The 19,334-nt window shown below is 43.3% G+C and overlaps 1 protein-coding gene across 3 annotated transcripts in view; it reads right to left on the bottom strand.

The window, feature by feature from the left end:
- The window catches only part of TENM4 (teneurin transmembrane protein 4), a gene marked incomplete at both ends in the record, with an annotated part of 380,135 nt that overhangs the window by 277,295 nt on the left and 83,506 nt on the right, over positions 1–19,334 (bottom strand). For 2 of the 3 annotated variants that reach the window (XM_080355605.1, XM_080355606.1), the window contains one exon: positions 10,659–10,868. The exons of the other annotated variant lie outside the window; for it this stretch is intronic. In XM_080355605.1, the coding sequence (XP_080211731.1) occupies positions 10,659–10,868 (210 nt within the window). The remainder of the gene's footprint in view (positions 1–10,658; positions 10,869–19,334) is intronic. 3 annotated transcript variants of the gene reach the window in all.

Below are 19,334 nucleotides of genomic sequence, written 5' to 3'. Positions count from 1 at the left end.
GGCCCTAGAAAGCTCATCCAGTGCAATCCTCCCATGGAGCAGGAACACCCAGATGAGGTTACATAGGAAGGTGTCCAGGCGGGTTGGAATGTCTGCAGAGAAGGAGATTCCACAACCCCCCTGGGCAGCCTGGGCCAGGCTCTGCCACCCTCACCATGAAGAAGTTTCTTCTCAAATTTAAGTGGAACCTTTTGTGTTCCAGTTTGTACCCATTGTTCCTTGTCCTATCATTGGTTGTCCCCGAGAAGAGCCTGGCTCCATCCTCCTGACACTCACCCTTTATATATTTATAAACATTAATGAGGTCACCCCTCAGTCTCCTCTTCTCCAAGCTCCAGAGCCCGAGCTCCCTCAGCCTTTCCTCACATGGGAGATGCTGCACTCCCTTAATCATCACTATACCAGCAAGTCCATCTGTATTTGGGGTTTTTGTCTTAATTTCCATGGCAGGAAAGTAAAAACAAAAATAATTTTTAACCCTTCAAATGCTGGCGCTTTCCAAACTACCAGCAAAATGAATTCTTACATGGGGTGTGTATACTGGTGCTTGCAGCCCTCAAAGGCTTAACCCAATTGACTCTGAAGGAACTGTGACAGTCTTTCATAAATCCCTCCAACATCAAAGGCTTCTTCTGTGCCATAACTGTCTATCACATCAGCTTTACTACCAAGTGCGGGCACTGAGGGCTTGGTCCTGCTGTTAGACACATGGGTGAGGATCGCCCTCTCTTGAACAAAACCACCCTCCTGCTTTGCGCCCAGGTACACAAGGGAAGTAACTTCAAAGGACACACCGTGGTTCATAGACACACAGCAAGAAGCTGCGCTACCCCCTCGTGTCATGTTCCAAATAGCATTTTTCAGAAAGCTCGCACTGTATCCACAGAAGGTGCTTTTTCCTCTGAGCCTCAGACGTTTTAACCCGATCCTTTCCCTTAAAGCTTCCACGCAGAATACCCAAAGCAGTCGCTGCTGTAGTTGAAGAATTTGTTGGGGTCACATGATGGTTTGAAAGCTGTGGTTGAGATTAATAGCGTGTTACAATAAACACAGTGAATAATGCAATGCACAGAAACGATGGAGGAGGAAGCGAGGGGAGACATCTTCTGAGGGTATGCAGTTATTGGATGTGTAGTTTGAAAGAACATACAGGTCAGAGCGAGACTTCTGGCATCTTCTCCCTTACGAATTAATCACTGGTTCACAGTGGCCAGCAAATTTCAGCTTATAAATAAAGTTCGAAGCCTCCAGGTCCTCGTTTTAAAATGGAGACATATGGCTTGAAAACAGCTAATGGAACAAGCCTTCCTGAAGTTTGAGCTCATTCCCAGCTGAGAGATCCATTTCACAGTAATAACACAACACAGCCACGAGAACACGAGCATCAGACTTCCTTCCTATATTTTATAATAGTTTGCACTTCCACACCAGCTTTTATCTGGTGAATGGAAAAAGTTCTGATGAACCTCAGCTATGACCTTTCAAAGTGCAGAAGATACAAAACCCTGCAGGAGCTCGGAGCACACACAGCCTCCTACAAGACCCTCAGCCTTACAGACATCATCAGAGATCACAGAATCATAGAATCATTTCGGTTGGAAGAGACCTTCAGGACCATCGAGTCCAACCATAACCTAACTCTAGCACTAAACCATGTCCCTAAGACCCTCATCTAAACGCCTTTTAAACCCCTCCAGGGATGGTGACTCCACCACTGCCCTGGGCAGCCTGTTCCAATGTCCAACAACACTTTCTGGGAAGAATTTTTTCCTAATATCCAATCTAAACCTCCCCTGGTGCAACTTGAGGCCATTTCCTCTCGTCCTATCACTTGCTACTTGGGAGAAGAGACCAACACCCTCCATGCTACAACCTCCTCTCAGGTAGTTGTAGGCAGCAATAAGGTCTCCCCTCAGCTCCTGTTCTCCAGGCTGAACAGCCCAGTTCCCTCAGCCGCTCCTCATCACACTTGTGCTCCAGGCCCCTCACCAGCCTTGTCACCTCCTCTGCACTCTCTAGCTTTTCAATGTCCTTCTTATGATGAGGGGCCCAAAACTGACCGCAGGATTCAAGGTGGGGTCTTACCAGTGCCAAATACAGTGGCACAATCGCTTCTCTAGTCCTGCTGGCCTCACCAGTGTTGGTACCAGCCAGGATGCTGGTGGCCTCTTGGCCACCTGGGCACACACTGGCTCATGTTCAGCCGCTGGCACCAACACCCCCAGGTCCTTTTCCACTGGACACTTTCCAGCCGCTCTTCCCCGAGCCTGTAGTGCTGCCTGGGGTTGGTGTGACCCAAGTGTAGGACCCGGCACTTGGCCTTGTTGAACCTCAGACAATTGGCCTCAGCTCAACAATCCAGCGGGTCCAGATCCCTCTCTATAGCCATCCTGCCCTCCAGCAGATCAACACTTCCTCCAAATTTGGTGTCATCTGCAAACTTACTATGGGTGCAAATGATGAGACATAACCAGAAAGAACAAGTTCAGTCCTGTGCACCCAGAAATCTGAAAAGATTTAGAAGATAAACTTCCTCTCTGAAACCTGATGTCTGCAAGTCTGGAGCTGTGAGTCCCTTCTGTCTACTTGTTCACAATAGTGTAAAACATGGGCAGCTCCAGCAATATAATCAAGATAAGGAAATAGTTCGGAAGAATACTGAAGCTAATGGCTTGCTATATCCATCTTCCATTTAAAACTGAGAAAAATGAGGTTTAGTTTTTTAGCTGAGAAGCCTATGGTAGAAACCAGAAGGCTGAATTCCCCGTTCTTGCCCCAGTCTCTGGACAACTCTGCCTTCAATGTTTTGTTCTTCTAAAGCCGCCCAGAAGGATTTTTTCCACACAGAATCTGCTCTTTTGGGGGCTTTGTTTCATGTTAGTCACAAATCTCCCGGTATAACCTGAGGTAGAGCGAAACGCTGGCAGTCCTGCAGTGAAAAAGCATCTAATGGGCCATAAATTAATGTTTCATTTCCTTTAATAGTGTAATGATTAATTCCTTCTTCAGAGCAAGATTTTGTTGCACATTTGATAGTTACACTTTAAAGAAAGAAACGGGGTTTTTTAACATGGAAAAGGATCAAAGCCAAAATGCTGCTATTTTTGTTTGTGCTCTTGTAGCCTGACTCTTCAAAAAGATTTTTCTGCCCAATTTTGTAAAGAAAAAGGTAAAAAAACTCCATCTCACATAAGACCTTGCACAGCTTGTCAAGCTTCAACCCACAGTGAATTTTTACTGCAAATATAAACTTCTGAAAGTAGGGGTTTCTAATGGAAATGCTGACATAACCTTAACTATACCAATGCTGCTGTAATGCTCAGGTTACCAGGAATATTTCTGCTGCCAATTCAGTTTAACAAGTCTGAATGCATATAATTTGTTCCAGTTGTCTTTCCTCAGAGTGAGACTCCTTTGTGCACACTTTCCAATGTGGCTTGCATTAAAAGAAAGGAAAAAAAGGAAAGAAAAAACACCTACTCCTATGTAAATTCATATACACACTGATACGGTTTTATCACAGCTAAAAAGCTATAAATCTGCTTTAAATGATTCAGTGTGTTCCCTACTGGCCTGGAAAGGTGACTCATTTCATTGCTGCCCTTCACCGAATGTGACAATCAGAACTTTGCTTTGTTCTCTTCAGGATATTTATTCTTTGCAAAAAAAAAACCACCCGACTTTCTGTGTATTAATATTATCCACTCCTGACCAAACCTCCCCTGGTTTGAGCCAAAAGGATTTTAGCTGGGTCAGGATTTGACCCTCGTTACGCTAGGAATCCAATCCAAATGCCTCCCACCGATATCGACGATAAGAATCTAGTCCTGTGGCAAATGATTTGCTTCTCACCTTTGGCTCATCCTGAAGCCAAACAACTGCCAGGTTAAACAAATACTCTCAGGATGCAAAGTGAAATCACGGGGTAAGAGCTTAAGTGACAGTACTTTTAGAGCTTCATGTCTTCCAAAAGATCTGCTGCTTGCGCACTGAAATCTTTCCGACCTTTCCTGCTGGTAGGAAGAGTGAAATGAGAGGAACTAAAACTGAACTGGACGGCTCCACCGCCAAGTGAACGGGAGCAGGAATAATTCCTGATCCGATCCTCCTCACCTCTGCCAGTGTACAACTTCGTACTTGATTTTCTAAGAGGCAATGGCTGATGCTCGGGAATTCAAAACCTGAACCTTGTTGCCACCTTTAAAATAGAGCTAAATTTGGAAGAATGATTTGAGGGCAAATCTTCAAATATGCCAGTACATTTTTGGATGGTTTCAGCGAGTTCAAGTAATGACAATGCTGAAAATCAAGCCAAAATGACCAGATTGAGGTTCCTAACAAACATCTCAGGCTCCTATGGATCCATAGTCAGCCACAGCAATTTCCACAATGAGTGGAAAAAGGCGAATCTCCTCGGGATGATCCAGATCCTGATGGCCTGAAATGCCTCTCTAACTAAACTGAAAGCTTACGATTAATATGTTTAGTTTTCTGACTAAAATTAAAAGGGAGGAATTTAGGTCAGAGTTTCTCAGGTTGAACTCTAAACTTGTTCCCAAATTAGAGGATAAATACAGTGAAAAATTATGGAAAAATGGTTTTCAAAATATTTTTTTCCAAGCACCTCTATTACTATATTTTTTTCAGTTGCCACTGTTTTTAAAAAGTGGCTTTTATTAAAGAATATTTTAAAACTGTTGCTAAATTAACATATTTTTAAACCTTTCCTCTCCTTAATATGTGTTTTCCTGAACTTCTGAAATGTTGGGGGGCGGCGGAAGGCTGTTCATAAAGTTTTAATATGGAACACAACAATTCAAATAACATCTTTAATTTTTTAAAAGACACTTGAAAAATGATTGGCTGTTTCTTCCTATTCCTCAGTTTCCCTTCTGTAATTATGAATTACTATTATGAGTGACACTGACTGCTAATGGACTCTGCAAATCTCAGATAAAAGATGCAGACATTGTTATTCTTATTTAACACACTCGAATAGTAAAGAAAGAAGCAACAGAAAGCACTGTGTAAGGACAAAATGCAGCAAGATAATAGACCCTCTGTCCACAAGCCTTTTTGGAAAGAAAAAGAAAAACCCCTTACATAAAAGAAAATTGAATTTAATTGGGATTTATTATTAATTATTAGATGAGCAAAATATCAATTATTAAGATTACATTATCAAAGGTTCTTTTGCTCTCCTCAGTCAGATCCCGGAAAATTCTCCACTTGTAAGCAGCCTTACATGATACCATTCTTTCTTTGAAATGCTTTAATATTCTGCGCCTTTCGGGCTCCCCGCTGCAGTTTGATTTCCCTCTGACTTTCTCTTCCATTCCAGTGTTGTAAACACCTCACCCTGTGCTCAAGTGGGGCTCTGAAAGGACAAGTCAGAGGCTGAAGCGGGACCTGAAGACGAGAAGATGATGATGAAGATGAGATGCCTGATGCAAAGGAGGCTGATGCCAAGTTCACCCTTTCTGCTGGTCACACCAGGCTGTAAACAGCAGTTTCTGCATCAGCCTTTTTGTGAAGGATTTATCTTCATAAACCTAGGGCAAATAATTTAACAAAACGGTAGAAAGTTCTGAAGGATAGAAAAGGGAGGTAAATTATAAATGATGATTGTCTTCAAGAGCAAAAGGCTGGTCATTAAAGATTAAAAAAAAATCCTCAACAGAAAATAGGACACATTCTTTAGGTTTAGGAAGCCTAGACTGGTCCAATTCAGTTAGAACTGCGACTAAGATCTTAGGGAAACCTGCTGCTTCAAATCGTCCAGCACTCTAAACAAAGAAAAAGTGGCAAAGACAGGACACCAATCTGCATTAATTCCCTGGACACTGATTTTGTTGGCCAAGTGGTTCACTCATGTAGATCCCACTAAGTATTAATAGAAGCATCACATTGTGAGTTTTGGGTCCTGATTTGGTGTGTTTGCCACTGAAATCAAGAATTCTCTGGAAGTCGCACTCGTCTCCTAGGATCTGACCCTGGCATATTTATGTACGTACTGAGGATGTTTTTCTCCTCCCCTCCACTGACAAGGCAAATCTGTGCCTGAGGTGCGGGCTGCATTGTCCATGCTTCACACAACGCCGAGCACCCCTCGAGGAATTCAAAGTCTAATAAATAACACAGTGAATCACGGGTACCTCCCGTCTGTGTCTCTCCAGCAGCAATGTCACTTTGGGTGACTGGCAGCGTGACCCTCCGCTGCTGCTTTTTTGGAGAATAAATGCCCTTAGTAGTAGCAAAGGAATAGGGCTGGTTCAGTGGGGAGACACAAGAGTTGTTGGAATAGGGATGTATTTGAGGGAGAAGCCAAAGAAATCAGGGTGCATGTATTCAGAAGTGGGTGACAAGACTCGAAAATGTATTAGTTCCTTCCTAGACAGACTTTAGCAGACGGTGCCTCCAGTGTCACCTAAGTGAAGTAATTTTTAGGACCAGACCGTCAGTTTTAGATATTCTTACAAATTTCTGATGTATCCTTACTTCTGCAAGAACTAAATAAAGTCCATGCCCATGTCTCTGAAATTGTGTCTGAGAATATTAAAATGCTCAAAATGAGCAGTGATTTTGGATTTTGTGGCTCCCATCTGCAGAGATTGTTTCAAATGTCTACATCCAGCCTTCCTGTCTGCTCGATACATCTTCGAGAAACACACCAGACCCCCCAAAATGACAAAAGCACATTTCATATGGAATGCCTGATCACCGATGAAAGAGCTGGAAGAAGTCAAGCACTTTGGCTTTGCCTATGAGGCAACACGGTCAGCGTTCTCCGAGGAATTTACATGTCAGCTTTCCGCAGATTTCATCTATTTTTCAAAATCTGTTCTTTGTCACTCTGCACATCAGCCCCTGCTAGGGGATAACAGCCATTTCCCTACCTCACAGCTGTGCTAAGCAGAGATGTACCTGCTAATGACCCCAGTGCCACAGCTGAGGGACGTGGACAGCAATGGTCAGGCTGATGTGCTTTTCCTAAACACCATTCCCTGAAAACACTCTATTTTTTTTTTTTAATTAATTTTTCACGTTATTTACTGGTTCAAATGGAAGAGAGCTGCTGCCTACAAGCCAATCACCAACCTTTACATTCCTCTCCTTGCTTGGCACTCATCTTTTCCCAGCCCATCAGCATCCCCTGACAATCCCACCGTCCCATGCTTCTCCTCCCAAACCACTATCAGAACCAATGCGGACTGATGTGCTGAGTCAGCATGCCATTTGTTGCTTCTTAAAATATTCAGATTAAAGATTTGATGCGTTCAGATAGTTTTGGCTTCTCATCTGTCATATACATATATACCTACTACATATACAGACTGATGAGAAACCTGAAGAACTAATTAGTGTTTCTGAACGTCCACCACGATACCCCAAAGCAGCCTACTTTTCAAATAGTGCTGAAATCCTCAAATCAGGAAATTTTAGGGTTTCTCAAAGGAAACAGTCTGAGCTGTTTGCGAGTTGAGGTTGCTTAGCCTGGAGAAGGGAAGGCTCTGTGTGGCTTTTCAATACTTAAAGGGGCTTCTAAGAAAGATGGGGACAGACTTTTTAGCAAGACCTGTTGCGATAGGACAAGGGGTGATGGTTTTAAACTAAAGGAGAGAGATTCAGACCAAACATGAGGAAGAAATGTTTTACACTGAGGGTGGTGGGAGCCTGGCCCAGGTTGGCCAGAGAGGTGGTGGATGAACCATCCCTGGAGACATCCCAGGCCAGGCTGGATGGGGCTCTGAGCAACCTGAGCTGGTGAAGATGTCCCTGCTCATGGCAGGGGTGGCACTGGATGAGCTTTGAAGGTCCCTTCCAACTCAACCTATTCTATGATTCTGTGAAACGGATATTGTCACATCTTAGTTACTTTGGGTAATTTTATGGAAAATAAAAAAATCTTCTGGAGTTAACCTGTATAAAAACAAAATCAAAAAGGTCCAATTCCAAAAAGTTATTTTTTCCTTAAAATTAAGTACCTGTTGACTGTATACATACAATAAAAACAGGGCTTTAAAATGTTCTAAATTACTTTTACCTTGTAAGTATAAAAAACTAAACAATGGCTTGTAATACATCCAATACAAAATTAAAATCCCTAAAAGATGCCTACATAATTATCTACTTATTAGTTTGTCCCAGCCTTTATTTGAAAGTTTACTTGGATATTTTCCTGGAAGTGTAGGACTAATATTATGGACATTAGTACCTTTCTGGAATGAAAGGAACTCAGAGAAAGAATAGCCTACTGTATCTTCAAAAAGTAGCATGTTTCTTAAGTTCCATGTGCATTATATTTGCAATTTACATGGGGATTTGTAACAGCGCTGCTGCTCCCTGGGTGTTACTTACTTTGGATTGACTTCTCTAAGGCTGAGTTTACACAGCTGTGGAAAGAAAACCTAGCCACAATCAATTAAAAAGTGCAACACAAATCCTTTGGACAGCATTCTCAGGCTGTCCTGCTGTTAAGACAGCTACTATTCTCCAAGAATGAGTGCTCTAACTGTATTAAACTCAGTCCTAACCAAAATAAGCTTTTACTAATTTTCACCATTTCAGGAACAGAAAGACCTGCCTTTGTCATTTAAAGTTTAAGCTGACTAAGCCTCATAGAAACCAAATGTTAAAGAACTAAAGCAATTAAATCCATTTACAAGGTCAGAAGAGTCTCTGGGTTTTAGACATGATGGGCTCATATGGTCAGTGCTTCTTATTCATGTGAACTCGCAGATTATGGGGTGATAGTTGGCATAGTAAGTCACCTTTGTTTTGCTCCTGATAGCAGAGTGATGCTGAGCTGAGCCTAACAGGTCACCAGTGTGCTGGCATTACCTGCACTTCTGATTACCAAACAACTCGAATAAGCACCCAAATGAGACCCCGGACGCCCCGTCTTTGTGCGGGACAGATTTATTACCAACCTGCTGAATCCTACACACAAAGGCGGCCTCAGGGAATGTAGTATGTCTACAAGCCGATGCAAAAAGCACAGAGAAAAAGAGAGGATAAATAACCAGGCAGCTGAAAAGCCTAAAGTCTAACTAACCAGCACATCAATAATACAATAAAGTCGTCAACCCACTGTGGACTCTGAACAATGCTTTTTCTGTTGTTCAGCTAATTAGCAAAAGAAGAGATTAAGGTCTTTAATCTCACTTGCTTTCTCTTTCTTCCCTCTTTTTACCTGGAGAGTGTGCGTGTGTGTGTTCATATATATTCCCTAAACGAGCAAAGAGAAAGTACATACATTTGATGTTGAAAACGTGAGGTTGAGTGTGAGCTTGGCTTTATTTCCAATAGAGTTTCATTTACATGATTTCAGATTTCAATGTACTGCGACTGCAAGGAGTCCAATGCATGTGTGTGTATTACAGGGTGGGAAGGGAGGGGGGAAGCTGAACAGAGGATATGAATTTTAAGCAGTTTCCTGAATGAATACGACACTGTATTTCCCCCTGCTCTCCTTAGGATGACAATTCAGAGGAGATAACCTTCTCCTTTGAAAATCCCTGAAGGGAAAGTTTGTTTTTACCATAACAAATGAAACAAAAGAAAAGAGGGAAGCTGGGAAGGGGATGGGGGGACAAATTAAATGTCAAACTTTCTCTCCTTACTTAGAGATAACAGCATACTAGGAAACTTTCTTAGAAACTTAACATAAATGGAGTTAAGCTGTTGCCAGCTGCAATAAACCTCTCTCTCACCCTTCTTTCTCTCTTTCAAGATACCTTTGAATGCCTTCTCCTTAGCCATAAATCAGACCTGCGAGCAATTATCACTCAAGCCGGATGGCAGCGGCCTGAGTGGCCACTGCTATTCCACCACTGTAATCTGCACTTCATCAGGTTACACCAGCCTTGATGAAATTTCACAGTTCTTTGCCAACAAGCGTTACCTCTCGGTTTATGACTCATTGTCTTTGCGGCCGAGCGCCCCGAACCTCGCTCCTCGTCTCAAAATGTGTTTGAGCGGCACGGTCCATCGGGCAGGGCTGAGAACCCAACTGGGTAGTCTCAGAGCATCCCAAAACCACGGAGTTGTGCTGCTGCCTCAAATACTTACTCCAAAAGCATCTCCCAGCCCTTCGGAGGGAGATGTGAGCACTGACACCCTCCTCTGGCCTCTGAGGTTGAGCACACGGTGCTGCCGCCACTGTCACAACACGCGAGGGAACTCTTGGAGTTTTGGGCATTCCCTTTGCCATCCCTCAGGTGACAGGTTGGTGACAGCGGCGCCCTGCGCCCCAGCAGCCCCCCAGCTGCAAACTGCCGCTCTCACAGAGTGAGTTTGTCAGCCAGGAGTTAAAAAAAGAACCAAAAAAAGAACCAAACCCCCCCTCAAAAAGCTCAAGAGGCTCCAACCTGCAGCTCAGGTGAAGCCTCCGAGCTCTGCGCAGGTACAGCAGCGGGTGGCTCGTCCCTCACCGCAGCCACCCAGCACAAACTGCACTTTTCAACCTTTATGAGGTGATTTTTTTTCCCCTGCCTTTTATCCCCCTCCCATTTCCTTTTTTTTTAATTTTATTTTATTAACAATATTCCCAAAACGGCACATCCGCACCCCGAGGTGATCCCCATCCCCACGCACGGCCGTCAGACCAGCAAGAAAAGTAGGTATATATAGAGAGAGAGATAGAAAGAGTCACTCACCGTTGGCGGCAACACAGAGGTTTCCAGAGCCACTTTTAACTAAGAATGAATTAGGCACAAACTCTTCCTCAGAGTCAGAGTCCGCGGCCGGCTGGGCCGCGCCGTTGCCCAGCAACCGCCCCGGGCCCTCATTGGCCGGCGGCGAGGGGATAGGGGAGGGGGACTGCTCGGGGGGGGTGGAGGAGGCGGACGAACAACGCAGGGGGGGACCTGAGGGGCACAAGCACACACGGACACACAGAGAGAGAAAAGGGGGGGGGGAACACAAAAATAAAAATGAAATAAACAACAACAAAAATGACAAAACACAGACAGAGAGACAAAAAAAGTTGAGCGGGGGGGTACGAGGGAAGGCGCCCCCTCCCTCCACTCCCCCCCCCCTGGTGCCCCAGTGGGGTTGGCCTGGACTGCACGGATCTGCCCGCCGGCTGCGCTGAGGGGATCGCGCTTAAAGCTCAAATCCACCGTTTTTTTAAATAAAATCATGGTATAGCGAGCCCCTGGTGTGAAATACTCCTAATGTGACAAAGCAGGCATTCCCTGTGAACGCCGGGCTACGTTGTACTGGCGGAAAAGTTTCGCCCGACGTATCGTGAGGCGAATTACTTCAGATTTCATGTGAAAAGGGGTAGCGACCACTTCGGGGTTGGGTTTAACCACCATCCCCTTGTGGAGTTTATAAGGCAAAACAGCCTGAAATTTGCCACACGCAGAAGGTGGAGTTAAAACACACCGTAAATAATTAATTAATGGTTATCAGGGTCTTGTTAAAATCAGTCTTTTAAACGAAAATGGGAAATCAAAACCCCCAAACTGGTGAAAAAAAATGTTCAGGCAAACGCGGAGGTCAGATACGTGCAGTACATTAATAAAAACAAGGGGGAATATGAACGCAGACATATAATAGGTTAAAATACAGGACAATGCATTTAAACATGAGCTTCTTGATACATTTGATCTGAAAGTCGTAATGATTAATCTCCCACTTTTTCCCAAATGCTGAAAAGTTGTCATGCAAAATCCATCAAAATAAAAGAATAGCAGCACAAGGAAACTGGCAAACTTAAAGAACGATCCGTTTCTTTAAAAAAACACATTTGAAACATAACATAGCACGCAACATAGCTGTACGATATTTCTTCCTAAACACAACACGAACACTTGAGGAAAGGACACAAGCCCAAAACAATAAAGCGGGTTTAACATTTAAATCCCCCAAAGCTGGTTCTGCTAAGTTCCCTTCCACCTTGCTCATCAGTTTTTCTCATGATAAGCCCTTGGATCTCACCTCCCTGGCATATGGAGATCTTATAAATTGCACCTTATAATCGTAGCAGAAATTGGAGGTAAAGCTGGGGAACCGGGGAGAATTTAGGACTGTTCCTGTGCTCAGAAACACTGAAGTGACTGTGGTGACCCAAAGGAGAAGCCAACCTTGGTAAAGAGCCTACGCTTTTTTGCATGAACTGCGATCTGCGAGCCCTGTGTGTGTTTTGTTTCGATCAGCAGTGGAGTTGTCCGGGTCTCCTTCCTTCTGACAGCCCTCCAGACGGAGAAGTTCCTCCCGTAGGAATGCGGCTTTTAAGGAATCTGCAGCCGCACTTCACACTCCCTGACCCTTTTTTACGGTGCCAAGGCTATAACCTTCCCATTGTATTAACTACCAGTGGGAGAGACGGCAAAAAAAGGAGCACATGCAAGTGGGTGAGCGCAGTTTTCCCTGTCGCAGACCCTGACACGCAGATGGAGATTCAGCTGCAGCTCTGATGGGCTCTTGAAGGAACAAAATCTTCTCTGCGTCATCCCCCTCGATGCAACGGAGATTTGATAAGCCCTGACGTGTAATGAAGTTTAAATCCTGACTTTGATCTGCTATGCATTTGCTACAAAACAGGCTGATGTGTATTTTTAAGACTGGGTAGTCAGAGCCTTCAATTCTAGCGTGATGATGAGTGAAATTTAAAGAAAGCATTAAACCTGTGTTTTCCCATAGACCCATTCAGTTTTCTAGTGTACTTTTTAACTGGAGGACACATTTTTCCAGTCATTGAGAAAGACAAACTAGCTTAAAAACATATTTCAAGCCTCTGACTCCCCCAAAGACCAGTAAAAATGCTTAAAAAGGAGCTTAACAGTGTGACTACCCCTGACAAATGTGGGTGGCTAATGACAGGTGGCCCCCAATACTCTCCTTGTGTTTTGGTCAAACAGGATTCTTGGCATATTTATACGAGAAAGCTGTAGTCTAGACGTAAAGACCAGGAGCAGAATGAGCTGAATTTGGAATTTTGACCCTTAAAACCAAAATGCCAGTGGTTTTGTCAGCCCGCATCAGAAACTTTCTGCCATTTCCGCGTGGCTGCAGGTTAAATTGTTTGGTATGAGCTTTCCCCGTTTCCCAGTATTGCGAGAAAAGAAAAATAATGGAAAAAAAAATTCAACCCAAAATCTCTTTAATGAAGACTTTGGCTCTTAACCAGCTGCACCATTGCAGAGTGCAGATGAGAAGTTCCCGTGGGCGTTCACGGTCATTACGTGTGGTTCCAGCAGCGCATGAGCTGACCTTTACAAGGGAAAGTTCCCCAGGAATCGTGCATAATAACCACATTACTGAGGGTCGCGTTGCTGTGAAGGGCACTGCCACATGTTCCCTGTTCCCTGGAAAATTCCCTTTTGGGCACCTGATATTGAGGTGGATGTAGCAGATTTTACAAGCTGCTGGATGGCAGGTGTGCACCGGTCAGCTGTGTGGATGACATCCAGGTAAAATGTGTGGGGAGCAAAGCAATATGATCCTTTTTAATATAATAGCAACTCTATTTGTAAGATAAGCGTATATCTTAAGTTTTGGATCCTTTAACAGAATTGCCTTCTTTTCTCTGCTTGGACAGAAAAGCAAAAATTAAATCTGACCTTTTCACAAAAAATAAACCAAGAGAGAAATGAAAGATGCAAGTCCGTATCCTTCTCACACAAGTATCTCGTTGAATTTACTGTGACTGCAGGTCCAAGTAAAACAAGCAGGATTCGGCCCATAAACTTTGATTCCAGCTGCCAGAGCAAAATTTCTAATTGATTACTACAAAATGAATTTGCAGCAATACTGAGTTGCTATGGAACCTGAGCAAGTAGGCCAAGTCACTGTGTGGTATGTGCTGTTTCTCCTTCAAAAATACAAAACAGAAGGACTAGATAACACATTCATTATGCACACTCTTGCAATTTGGAAGCCAACTCAAAGAAAAACAAAACAGATTCCAAGTATGGGCCCCTTGGCATCAATTTGTAACAATCTTATACATCCGCTTGCAGTGAACAGTCAAAATTATGTTCTTTGGACTTGAGGCAGGAATAATATAAGTTGAATGTCTCTGTATGAATGATATGTTACTTGCACATATTCAGAAGAAAACAGAATATAAACTCCTATTTTATCTATGTGCTGGTTTTTCAGATTAAAATTTAAAAAAAAAAAATCAGGGGAAGATATGTTGCAGTCTCTGGTAGATTTATGAAAATACTTAGGAAGCACAAACTTTGGAAATAGATTAACGCAAAGAATCTGTGCCCCAGCTTATCCAAGGAACTCTGCAAAATTCAGGCAACCGCTTTAAATTTAGGAAAGAGACAGACCAGAGCAGACTCCAGATAGTTAGGGGAAAGTAAGACAAACAATAAACATGCCTTCAGTTTATGCTGCACATTTGGCAGTAATATTTAATACTCCATGTTTCTAGAATTACTCTGTCTTTTGCAGGATTTGGCCTTCCGAGATCAAGAGCTGATTTAAAACAGGTGGATTCATGCTCATGTGCTGCCAGGAGTACGGAACATTCAAGGAGGTACTTTTAGATGAAGGATAGTAAATTGTTTCATAGACTATATCCAGTGGATTATACTCATATGTTTGCAATTTGTCCCAAAAGAGGTGAAAAAGATTGGATATGCAAACGCTGGCTTTTCACAGAACTGATACCACAAGACAACGGGATTTAATAGTGTTCAATATACCCAGAATGGTATTATCTGCAATCAGTAAATCATTAATATCAGCTTTTTTCCTATAGTACCTTCTGTGAAGCTTCAAGCAAGAATCTTTAGGAGCTTTACAAGCACTGAGTATGTAAGCCCTGAAATGCTGCTATTGGATGTGATGGGGTCTGTTATCATATCGGCTGATAAAATTGGAGTGTCTGGGGACCAGACTTGAACTTCTGACAGGTGAGGAAACTGAGGCACAGAAAGGTGTATAATTTGCTTCAAAATGCTGTTTTTTCCGGTAGCTGTGTACTGTCTGTCTGATAAAGTCTAAAAGGCTGTTTGTCACACTCAAAATAATTTAAATTAGCAGAATTCCTACCATGAAGGAAGGATGGGGAGCAGACAGAAGTACTGTCATCACAATTACCACAGTACAGAAATTCGAGTAGGTCTCACCTGAGAACTTTTGCATTAAGTCACTAAAAATGCATAACCTTTATACAGCCTTAAAATATGAAATATTTCTAACAAAGGTACTGGCGCACCAGTAATGCTAAGCGTTGTTGCAAATGAAATACATCACAAGAGAACTCTGGGCCTTTAAAACGTAGAGCACTGATGTGTATTGTGGGTTCACAGGAAGGCTATGTAAGTGATAGTGGAGTGTATTATCCTGTCAAAAGAAAGAGAGTGTAAACACATGCACTTCTTTCTTTCGTCTTACCCTCACTTTGCACAGTGGTTTTGAGTGATTTTTATTGACATCCAAACTAAATCTTATTGATCTATATTAAAACCGTAGCTAGCCTTGTGCTGGAGAAAACCACGACCTGCTTACAGGACAGCAACGCTCAGGTACTCTGATCACAGAATCACAGAATGTCAGGGGTTGGAAGGGACCTGGAAAGCTCATCCAGTGCAATCCTCCCATGGAGCAGGAACACCCAGATGAGGTTACACAGGAAGGTGTCCAGGCGGGTTTGAACGTCTGCAGAGAAGGAGACTCCACAACCTCCCTGGGCAGCCTGGGCCAGGCTCTGGCACCCTCACCATGAAGAAGTTTCTTCTCAAATTTAAGTGGAACCTCCTGTGTTCCAGTTTGTACCCATTACCCCTTGTCCTACCATCGGTTGTCACCGAGAAGAGCCTGGCTCCATCCTCATGACACTCACCCTTTACATATTTATAAACATTAATGAGGTCAACCCTCAGTCTCCTCTTCTCCATGCTAAAGAGCCCCAGCTCCCTCAGCCTTTCCTCGCACAGGAGATGCTCCACTCTCTTCAGCATCTTTGTTGCCCTGCGCTGGACTCTCTCCAGCAGTTCCCTGTCCTGCTGGAACTGAGGGGCCACAACTGGACACAATATTTCAGGTGTGGTCTCACCAGGGCAGAGTAGAGGGGCAGGAGAACCTCTCTGACCTACTGACCACCCCCCTTTTAATCCACCCCAGGTACCATGGGCCTTCCTGGCCACAAGGGCCCAGTGCTGGCTCATGGTCATCCTGCTGTCTACCGGGACCCCCAGGTCCATTTCCCCTACACTGCTCTCTAACAGGTAAGAAATCAATTAATAAATAAATCTAAAACTCAGGCAATTTAATGCCACAGCATATCTGATGGATTAAAACCCCACAAGAATGAAGCAGTGCTGCAAGGCTGAGAACTTTTGTGAAAGAGCCACGTTTGAAAGGTGACAGGCAGAGTGGCCGTCGGGACGTCCCCACGCAGCAGCTCTGAGATTGCTGACAACATAGGGGACAAGATGGGAAGGACAGTGCAGAATATCAAAGGTGGTGATTTGCTCCCCTAGTATTTCAGGGCATCAGGCATCCTGCTGGGTAGAGGAGGGGAGCATGGGAATATCTGGCATTTTGCTTTTCAAGGTGAAGGGGAACATATTATTTGAAGACGAGCCCTGATTATCACACAATAAATGATGGCTTTCTTAGCATCTGGGAGCATCGCTCCCTCAGAGACAGGGAAAGAAGGAATTTTCCTAAAGAGACAAACAACATTCGTGCCTTTTTCATGGCAGCGTATCGTGCCTTTCCTGTGGACAGCATAAAACACCTTTGGAAAAAGAGCAAGCTGAACTAGCTGTCTGGCAAAAACATGTCAGTGAATCATAGGGGTAAGGAATCGTGATGCAGATTTATTGCTGTTCTTTAACAATAGGTGGTCACGACATTGTTAGTTCAGCAGAGAATATATATCTTGTGTTTAGAATTGATTAAAAAAGCAGTCTTGGGAAACTACTCTTAGTTATTTATATTTCCTGAATTTCCACCTGCACTTATGTTTATTTTATATAATTTAATTTTGTGTCTTTGATTTATAGCTATGGAGCCACAGGGGAAAATAAATGAAATAAAGGGGGCAAATGAATATCATCGTAACAAGAAAAACCTGGACAGCTGCCATGTCACCAAAATTATGAAATGAGTAGTTGGACCTCAAAAATGAGAAATAATCGCATACCCTGTATGAAGACTGGCATATTGGGGAAAAAAGTGCCATGCAAGGTTAACAAGGAATGAATAAATTCCCTTGGACTGAAGTGGAGTATGAAGAACATATGTTACATGGACTTCACCTGCCTTGTGGGTGATTTGTGTTACTTTTCCAAATTCTGCTTTTCCCCTTGCCTGTGCTAGGAAGAGATGCAATGATTTTCTCTGTCCATTTGCCAGGACGGTGTATTTTCAGTGAAGGAAGTCACAAAATCACTGTCAGCGGGACTGCAGGAACATTCTTGCACGTCCAGGGCAGACCTTGTTTTGGGTGGAAAACCTCTAGAATGGTGATGGCTCTGTGCGGAACGATGTGATGCTGTGATATATAAAAGCACAACTGCATGCCTGTTATCTGCTTCTGTCCCAACGCAGATCACAGAGTTTACGCAGTTATTCCCCAAATAATGCAGAAGGCAGAAAAAGGACAAGAAATTACCCAGACCTCAGATCTCCTTTCCCTCAGCTCCTGAGGTTACCAACCTGACCCCAAACAGCAGAAAACAATTATCCACTGAGCAAGATGGAGAGGAGCAGGGAGGAAATTGTTCCCTTCTGAAATGCAGTTCCTCCAGGGCTTGGGGTGCTCTGGAGCAGCACAGCCGCCCTCATAATTTTTTACCAACACAAGAAAATAATACAGCAGATTTTCAGAAAATTACACGGGCAATTGCCTGGGCCGCATACTCAGCTTGCTCATTTGTAGACACAACAGTAGAAACAGATTGTGTAAGTTAGCTCCACGATTTCCTGAAGTATCAGTCTCCAAGGCTCAGATTGTACTGTTATTCAAAAGCACAAACAGGTAATGTAATTTCCAAATATATGGGAGATTGCTGGTATCTCTTCCAAAATCAAAGAAATAAGGATCAAGGAAGACAGACTGTCTTCTGATACGGTATAAACAATCCTAATCACCACAGAATATTTATATAATTCTTTGCGAAATATTTACGCAAGTAATTCACATCTAGAGTTTTAAGGAAAATGCAAGCCCCTAATTATGGATCAGCATTACAAAAGCTTGCGCAGCTTTATTCAAACCCAACTTGTAAAAGAACAATGTAATCAGTAGGAGGGCTGATGAGCTGCCCGTGAAATGGCCCCTCTCAATCTGACACTAATGCTCTGTCTGATCCAAAACACCCAGTATAAAGTATGAAGTTCTCTGCAAATGATTACATGCAAATCTCCTAAAAGGTCCATTTTCCTTTATTTGAACACCACACTGTAGGGTTTGTCGAAATTGCTTTCTCTAAGATTAATACGAACAAAAAAAGGTTTACACTTGCCTTGCAAAACTTTTCCTGATGTGCCTGGTCAAGAAAAAACGCCCTTTCATGTTTCTGTTACCCTCGCAGGGAAAAGTTATTATACAAAGGCCATTGCAAGAGTTTTTCACTTGCTGCAGCAAATAACATTTACACAAATATCTTGCAGGGTGGTTGGCCCTAATATTCTAAAATTAACTTCTGAAGTAATGCCAGGGGAGTCAGAACTGTGGAACGCTAGTAACCAACCAAAATTGCGTGACGTTAGAGCCCACCTGCCGGGGAGCAAAACTAATTCATGCTATAGCCAGTGCAACAAAAAATCCATACACAAGTTCAGCTCTGGGCCGGCGAGGATGGGTTTTACATACATTGTGTGTAAAACAGTACGTGGCGAGGCAAATTATGCTGTTGAGGAATAAAATGTGTATTTCCCTCTGTTAACTAGACAATCACGTAGGAACATGTATTGAAAAGGAAGCAGATTGCAGTTGTTAAGAGAAAACTGTGACTTGTTTGGGGAAATGAAAGGATAATGCGACATTGTGCAGCACAGTCACTATAGGGTTTCCCTGCAGTCAGGGGAAGTGCAGCCTTATCTTCCAGAGGCCACTTCTCCTGTCTGCAATTTCAGTCGGAGTGTCTTATTCATTGATTATACCGGCATCGATTAAAGCGGCATGAACTCTGGGCTTAATGTCTAGAACCTTCCTGAAGATAAGGCAATCTCACTGAGACATTTTGTGCAGTGATATTTCGTTTTGCTTCATAATACCTAAGGCCCCATCATATGTGCAGACTTAACGCTTCCCGTCCACGCTCCTAGACAAAGGTGCTGTATCGTAGCGGTGGAAGTGGAGACTTAACGCATAGGCAGCTGGAGATAAAAGTTGCAGTGGAGGAGAACTTTGA

The sequence above is a fragment of the Nesoenas mayeri genome, assembly GCF_963082525.1.
Source record: "Nesoenas mayeri genome assembly, chromosome: 1".
Lineage (NCBI taxonomy): Eukaryota > Metazoa > Chordata > Aves > Columbiformes > Columbidae > Nesoenas > Nesoenas mayeri.
This window is presented reverse-complemented; position numbering and strand designations above follow the sequence as displayed.